Source organism: Tupaia chinensis, unplaced genomic scaffold (genome assembly GCF_000334495.1).
Source record: "Tupaia chinensis unplaced genomic scaffold, TupChi_1.0 Scaffold000346_1, whole genome shotgun sequence".
NCBI lineage: Eukaryota > Metazoa > Chordata > Mammalia > Scandentia > Tupaiidae > Tupaia > Tupaia belangeri.
Window position 1 is genome coordinate 728,493 of NW_006159840.1, and position 8,096 is coordinate 736,588.

The 8,096-nt window shown below is 50.7% G+C and overlaps 1 protein-coding gene across 1 annotated transcript; it reads right to left on the reverse strand.

Annotated features, from left to right (window-relative positions):
- Nucleotides 1-461: 461 nt before the first annotated feature.
- LOC102478752 (mas-related G-protein coupled receptor member H) lies at nt 462-1,478 on the reverse strand. Its single transcript, XM_006152268.1, has one exon. It carries the CDS (start codon nt 1,476-1,478, stop codon nt 462-464), a length of 1,017 nt encoding a protein of 338 aa, XP_006152330.1.
- Between the last annotated feature and the right edge of the window lie 6,618 nt (nt 1,479-8,096).

Below are 8,096 nucleotides of genomic sequence, written 5' to 3' on the forward strand. Positions count from 1 at the left end.
TTAAAAAGAAAAGAAAGAAAGAAAAAGGAAAAAGAAAGCAGTGTCGTGGTATTACAGTCACGAAGGTGAACCTGGGGCTCAGGCTGCCCGGGTCCCAGTTCGGCTCGGCCATATTCATACTCTGTAACCTTACTAGACCGCTCTAAGCCTCAGCTCCATTATCTATCACGGTGGGATAGCAGTACTGGCTCACAAGGGTGTTAAGATCAAGGGAGACAGTATGTGTAAAAATGTAGCCTGGTGCCTGGAACACAGTAAGTGCGCAAAAACGTCAGCATGCACAAACTCAGCAGTGGCAAAGCGGATCATGTGGACAATATAGTGTTACTATGATTATTAATTCCCAGGAGAAATTAGGGGATTTCTTTTTGATCTTAGGTGAGCCACCAGGTAGGAAAATAGCAAAGTGTTCTCCAAAGTGTTACCTTTTCCCACACTGAGACGGCGTGAATGTCCTACCTTTAGGACATCCTAGTGGGAGATGCTGAGTCTGGAGTCAATTGTGTGGCATTCCCACCCAAGTCTGGCACTGGCTTTTCTTCAAAGACCTTTTGCAATGTTTCTTTTAAGGACTTCCTACTTCTCTCTCTCCTAACACTCCCTACCACAAAATAGACAATTGGGTTGACACTGCAGTTGATGGTGGACATCGTGTACAAATAAGGAAAGAACCTGCCCACGTAGTCAGCACCGGGGCCACAAGAGTACACGAGGATCAACACAACCTTCATGGGCATGGCGAAGACCAGAAACAAGACCACAGTGACCATGATGATGATGTAGAGCTTTGTGGGTTGACGGGGCTTCAGGTTACAGCAGACTTGGAGGAAGAGGATCAAGTTGGAGAAGACCAAGAGAGGAGCAAAGATGACGAAGGCCACGATACAAGAAAACGTGTACACGTACTGACACTTGGGGAGTGTAGGCTCTATTTTCAGAATGCAGAAGAAGCTTTCTAACCCAGACACGAGGACCGAAAGTGCCCACAGCAGGACACAGGCGATGGCGGATTGGTGCTTTGGGCGTTGACAGTGGTACCAGAGTGGGTAAAGCACGCAGAGGCACCGCTCCACGCTGATGGCCGTGAGGAGGTGCAGACCCGTGTTGTAGCCAAAAACCATGAGGAAGATGACGTAGTTTAGGAAGGTGTCGTCACTGAGGTGGTAATAGAGGATGTTCATCAGCTGGAAGGCAAAGGTGCAGAGGAGGACCATGGAGTCAGCGATGGCAAGGTTCAGGATGTAGACGGTTAGCGGCTTCCTCTTCACACAGAAGGTGAGAAACGCTATCAACAGCCCATTCCCGAGTGCCCCCAGGAGGCATATGAGCAGGGAAATGTAGATGTAACTGTATTGTCTCTTTGAATCCAGTGGGGGCTCAGTCGGCAGTTCCGATGACCAGGTTGTTTCATGAAGGGACTCCTTTCTGGTGTAGAGTGTGGACTCTGGAGGATTCAGGGTCACTGTCGATAGCTCCATTCTTGGGGAATCACCAGTTTTCTACCTGTTATCAGAAATGGAAGATGGGATTTATGGGTATCATTTACTCCAGAACTCACACTGAGTTGTTCTATTAAGGACCGTCCCTTGCATAGTGTTTGAGAGAGGGTGTGAGACCAGAGAGGACCCTGGCATGTTTGCCCTCTTCCTTTCATCCATTTTTCTTCTCTTCCATCATCTCCCCATTTAGGCAGATTCCATTGTAATCCCATGTTTCTTCCGCTGAACTCAATTCCAGCCCCCCACCACTACCTCCACCCAGGATCCCTCTTCCTGCTTGTCCCCAAGGGAAAGCCCACTGTGTCCCCAGTTTGTGCCCTTCCTTCCTGAAAGGGATTTTGAATGGTGCTCACCAGAACTAGGTGGCAGACTAGGAAAAGGATCAAAAGGACGCGTTTCAAATACAGCAGTGAGCGAAGTCCGGTGCACAACGAAGTAAGATAGTGACTATAGCACACTTAGAATTTGGTAACCGCTCCTGCCCCTCCCCACAGCAATTCTTTCTTTTCCATGCCTTGGTTTGGAGTTCATAACACTCACCTGACCCCGCGGTGGATTATCCACCCTCCAGGAAACACAAGCAACAGTGGTCGTGTCTCCCTCTTTTCCATTGAAGGTCATCTCTTTGTGCTTAACTAAAGGGACAATCCATTCATAAATGGGAGAGGTGGACAGGAATGGGAAGGGGTGGGCCAGCAGGCGATGTGGTGGCTAGGAGTGCTGGACTTTTGCATGGCCGACCGTGGTTTGGGTTCTGGACCTGGCGGCTCTCTCTCTCTCTCACTCTGACCCTCTCTGATCAAATTAGAATAAAGTTAAATCAAATAATTCTTAAAAAAAAAAAAAAAAAAAGAAATGGGAAGGGGTAAAGGAGAAAGGGTCTCTTGGAATTGGATGGGAGGAACCTTAACCACCATGCCATTGGCTGGTCCTAATTTGGTTTGTTTTAAATAATTATTTAATTTTATTTGTTATTATTTTAAAATTTTCTGTAGGACACGCGAGCTCACCAGAGAGAGACACACACACACAGAGAGAAAGCTGCCAGTCCCAGTACTCAGACTGCCACGTGGAAGTCCAGCACCTTAGCCACCACAACACCTGCTGGCCCAAGGACGTGGTTTGATACCTGCCTTTTTTCTGTGGGAGGGGGGAGGTTTTTGCTATAGGGCGCATGTGCTCACCAGAAAGACTGAGAGAGACAAAGAGACAGAAAGTGAGAAATTCCCCCCCCCCAAGGGGGATGGCCACACCACAATCCCTTCATGGAGATAATAGTATTGTACTTTCAATGGCTATTGGGAAAATAAAGATGATTTTACTCTTTAAAGTGCTTTTACCCCAAGTGTCCAGCTTGGAGCGAGCCCTCAGTGAAGGCCAGCCACGCCAGACTGTCCCTGGAAGCAGAGCCGCACGGGCCATGGCTTGTGCGACTGGACCTCAGGACTGAGCATTATTTTGAAAACAAAGCCAAAAGAACTTTGCTAACTCCATTAGGAAAAAAATGGCTCCTAGAAGTTCTTTTTTTTTTTTTTTTGAGAGAGAGGCTTTCTGTTCTAGAGTGCATGTGCTCTTCTGAGAGACAGAGATAAATAGACAGAAGCGAGAAGTCATCCCCAAGGGAAGGGGGAGCACCGTGCCACAGTATCCTCTCCTCTTGGGATCCTGGCCACACAGGAACGCACGCCTGATGTGAATTTCAGGCCGCAGGGTCTAGGACTCGAACTGTGGCCCACCAGGTGGGAGTCCAACGACATAACTGTCATGCTACCGGGAGGTCCTGATGTGCTCAGCTCCAGCGAGGCTGTTTTGCACAGGCCCGTGTGCACGCCAGCTTTCTTCTCGTGGCCGTCATGCCGTGCTCACTGCCCGTTTCTCTGGTGGGGATCGATGTGCTTACTGGCTTGGAAGGACCCGTGTCTGTTTTCCATTCTTGGTCTCTCCAGTTTGTCCTCACAAGGGCTGGCCCAAAGGAGGTTGACTATAGATGTTTTCCCACTCAAATTCTGTTTTTGTTTTTTTTTTTCTCTTTTCCTTGTCCTTCCCCCCCAGCAGTCCCAGCGGGGTAGGGTGAGAAGAGGGAGGGTGAGGAAAGACACACTGGGGTGTCTTTTCCACCAGGAGGGCGGGTCTGGGCAGCCCCCAGGGCCCTAGTGAGCTGGCTCTAGCAGGATAGACAAATAAGGGAACTGCTCTCTTCGCGGGACGTTGCCCTAGCTGACCTTCCTGCCTGGGTGCGAGAGTGAGTGAGCGAAATGTGCTGCTCAACTGTCCTGAGACTTGTCGCTGCTGGTCGTGGGAGGAAGCCTGGAGTTAAAATAAAAAACGAGATCGAGAGAAGTACACTGGGAAGTGAAACCGGCTGAGTAGATGCTGGGCATTTTCATAGACAGGTGGTTCTCAGGGGAGCCCTGTGAGGTTGGGGTGGCTCTCCGCAGCTCAGCTCGGAGCTGAGGACCTGCTGCGACCTCTGGCCTGCTGCCACGCCAGTCCCTGCACACGGGTGTTCCCTGACCTCATCTCTGCCCCCAGATGGCCACATCACCCCCCTCTCCTGAGATCCCCATGGCCGAGGGGCGTGGGGAAAGTCACCGCGGAGGAGAAGCCCGGTTCCTCCTGGCAGGCGGTGGGTGTGCGGAGCTCTGGGTGGAGAGCAGGGTAGCTCCTGGCTGTCCAAGTGTGCCCGAGTGTGTCAGAGTGTGAGCGCGCATAGTGAGCCTGCTTGCCACGCTTGCCCTCCCCCCTTTCTGCTTTCTTTTTAAAAATGTTTATTTGTTGGGACCAGCAGTTAGTGTAATGGCTATGTTGCTGTTCTCTCATGTAGTCGACCGCGGTTCGAGTCCCAGACCCGGTGGCTTAAACTCATGCTGGGCACATGTGCATGCATGCCCAAGATCCTGAGAGGATAATGGAGAAGGGATCGCGGTGTGGTCATCCCCCCTCCAGGGTGATTTTTGGCTTTCTATCTCTCTGTCTCTCTCTTTCTAGTGAGCGCATGCATCCTATAGCAAAAACCACTCCAATTTTATTATTATTATTATTATTTTTGGCTTCAATGAGAGATACAGAGAGATAGAGAAGCACCCCCCCTCGGCATCTTCACATGGGCACAGAGCGTTCTGCTTTGCCGCGGTCTGGCCCCTCCCGGTTCTGCCTTATTCCATGTTTTCTGACACACGCTGTCCAACGACTTTCCCACAGAGCACCCCAGCCTTTCCCTGACCGTGTACCCAGCCACTCGGAGCGCAGCAGGGTGTGTGCTAATATCTGTATGACGTGGGGAACCAGCAGGGGGTACAATGGTTACGTCGTTCCCCTGTAGTCAACCATGGTTCTAGTCTCATGCCAGGTACGTGTGCGTGCCCCAAGTCCCGAGACAGAATGGAGGCGAAGGGAATGGGGCGTGGCCATCCCTGTTGGGGATTGGATTTCTTGGTTTCTCTCTCTCTGTATCTCTCTGTCTTTCTGGTGAATACATGCACCCTACGGCAAAAATCTCTCTTAAACAATAAATTGGGGGGACTGGCAGGTGACGTGTTGGTTAAAGGCACTGGACTCCCCCATGGCCGACTGCAGTGTGAGTCCCAGACCCGGCAGCTTGCTCTCTCACTTTCCCTTTCTCTCTGTCTCTATCTGGTCAAACTTAAAATAATAATAATAATAACAAATGGAAATAAATAAACAAAGAATTCTTAAAAAAAAGTCGTACAACAAAACTATAGCACAAAATTTTATAAAGTCATACCATGGTGGGTGCCGTTTAATTTCTCCAGAGCAAGTGGACATGCACCCTACTGACCCATGTGTGTGCTCACACATGCATGCACACCCACACATGCTCACATGAGTGGGCTCAAGAACAGGGCCAGGCGGGAACCAGCAGTTAGCGTAATGGCTATGTTGCTGGACTCCCACGTAGTTGACTGCGGTTCGCGTCCCGGACCCGGTGGCTTAAACTCACACCAGGCGCGTGTGCATGCGTGCCCAAGATCCCAAGAGGAGAATGGAGGAGAAGGGATTGAGGCGTGACCATACCCCCTGGGGGGTGATTTCTCGCTTTCGGTCTCTATGTCTCTCTCTCTCTGTCTGTCTGGCGAGCGCACGTGCCCTATAGCGAAAACTTCTCAAAAAAAAAAAAAACCTGGGCTAGGAACACGTGAAATGGAAAGAGCACTGAAGGGACCCCCTCGGCTCCCGAAGCTCCCCATAGAGGGGCTCTGTGGTCCCAGCTAGGTCGGAGCTCCCACTTCAGAACTCAGGGGGCAGAAGGCGCAGCCTCCCAGGAGCTCCTGGAAGTTGGGGTCCCCTGAGAGGGGCCTCTCTCTTCCTACCAGCACTGTCCCTTGGTAGATGAATATGAAAGAAGAGAGTCCTTGCGAACTGAATCCCAGTGAACTTTCTGGAAGGAGAGAGTGGGAATACTCACCTTGGTGACCCCAGCTCTCCCCTCAGGGAGCCTTCTGCAGATCTCAGGCCGGTAAGGCAGACAGGAGGCCACCAGGAGGAGGTTCCTGAGTCAGTGAGAGCCTGCTTGGTCTGGCAGCAGTCCGTCCTTGGGACCTTATTTTGGCCTCAGATCTGGCCAGTGAAATCTGAGGTCTTGCTGACAGCATTTGGGGGCAGAGAACAGCCAGCCCTGCTCTGAGCCCTGTTACTCAAAGGCGTAAAGAACCCTCCACGGCCCAGGGCAGGCAGCCTCCGGTCCGGCCAGTTGGAAAGCGCCGGCTCTGGCGCCAGCCACGAAGCCGACACTCGCCCATTTCAGATAGTTTCTAAACAAGAGGTGTCATCCGGGCTCTGCTGGCCCCCGACTCTGGGATGGCCCACCTTAGGCACGGTCTTCTTAGCCATCAGCTGTGGCAGTGGATCCTGGGAGCGGGCCAGGCCCACGCGTCCCAGGCCTTTCCCTGGCCACTTTGCAGACAGAGGCTCACCTCCCTGACGGCTCTGTGGCTGCTGTGGTCAGAAGACAGTCCATCAGGGAACGTGGGGAGGCAGAACCGGGGTATCCCTGAGAAGATCTTCTTTGCTTCCTGGAGAGAGGGTCGCTGGCACTGTCCCTTCCCACATGTACCTACCTGGGGCTTTGTTAATACCAGACAAACATTTCAAGTTAAATATTATTAGACATTAGGAAGGTAATTTTCAAACAATAAGGAAATAAATTACCCCAAAAGAATATCAATCCTAAATATTTATGCACCTAATAACAGGATATTTCACTCGAACTACTCAAAAACATTAAAGAGGAGGGAATTCTTCCCAGCCCCATCTGTGAGGCCAGAAATCAGAGTTGATACCAAAACCAGGAAAAAAACATTACAAGATAAGAAAACTATAATCTAACATACCTCATGAACATAACTGGATTTTAAAAAAAATTTAGCAAACTAATTCAACTAGTTCAGTCTGTATAAGGGAAAGATACAATGAGCAAAATGACCTCACCACAAGACTGTCAGAAGTTTCCACCCTGTCGTCTCTAGGCACCTTTGCTGCAGCGTTAGCAATGTCCTCTCTATTCTCGTTTGAAAGTTTTAGTTGCCACACAATACCTGTGTGTATTTATGGGGCGCAGTGTGATTTCAGCTCACGAATGCAATGTGTCGTGATCAGACCAGAGCAATCGCATATCCGCCACCTCACACAGTGATCATTACTCCGTGCTGGAAACATCCTGAATCCACTCCTGTAGCTGTTCTGTGTCGCCCACTAACTCATGGCTGACGCGCCTTGCTCCATGTGACAGAACGTCAGAATGTAGCCCTCTCGTCTAGCCGCTGTGTCGTGCTCGCAGCAACTGCCACACAACCACTGCGATTCAAAACCACTTTGGCTGTTTTACCACCGTGCACGAACCCCTGGAACCTCATCGTCGTTGCTAAAACCTTCTTTGAGATCCGCTGCTTCCAGCTTCCTGCCGAACTCTAAGGTGTATTTGTTGCGTATGTAAAAAGCTCAGACACTATTTCCTCCTCACTCGACACTCAGAACCCCTCCGAGTTGCCACTGAACCCATCACCACTCCTGAACCCAGCGCAGGCCAGAGCTGTGCCAAGCATGCATAACTGTCTCTCGTCTCTGTGCTCCAAGTGCGGGCGGCAGCCTCTGTGGCATCCTTCCTGGGAGCTCCAGCAGGAGGATGAGCGAACAGCTGTTGAGGAATAACAAGATCCTGCAGTCCTCATCCAGTCCAGCTTCCCTGCAGTGAGCACAAGCCGCGGGTACAAAATGTTTGTCAAGTCAGTCAGGAAAGACATCCCAGGTGATCCATGCCTTTTTTTTTTTAAAGAAATTTTTGCTATAGTGTGTGTGCACTCACCAGACACAGAGAAAGTGAGAAATTACCCACCAGTGGGATGGCCCTTCACCTCTTGGGATTTTGGGTATGCACACACATATGCCCAGCATGAATTTCACGCTGCTGGGTCCGGGACTCAAACTGTGGTCAGCCATGTGGGAATCCAGCGCCTTAACCACTACACCACCTGCCCCAATCCATGTCCTAGTCTGTAGTGCCAGAATGGACACGCCTTTAAAACAGCGAGGATGCAAGCTTTTGCTGATCGGTCTACACTGAAGTGTGCCTGCTGCCTT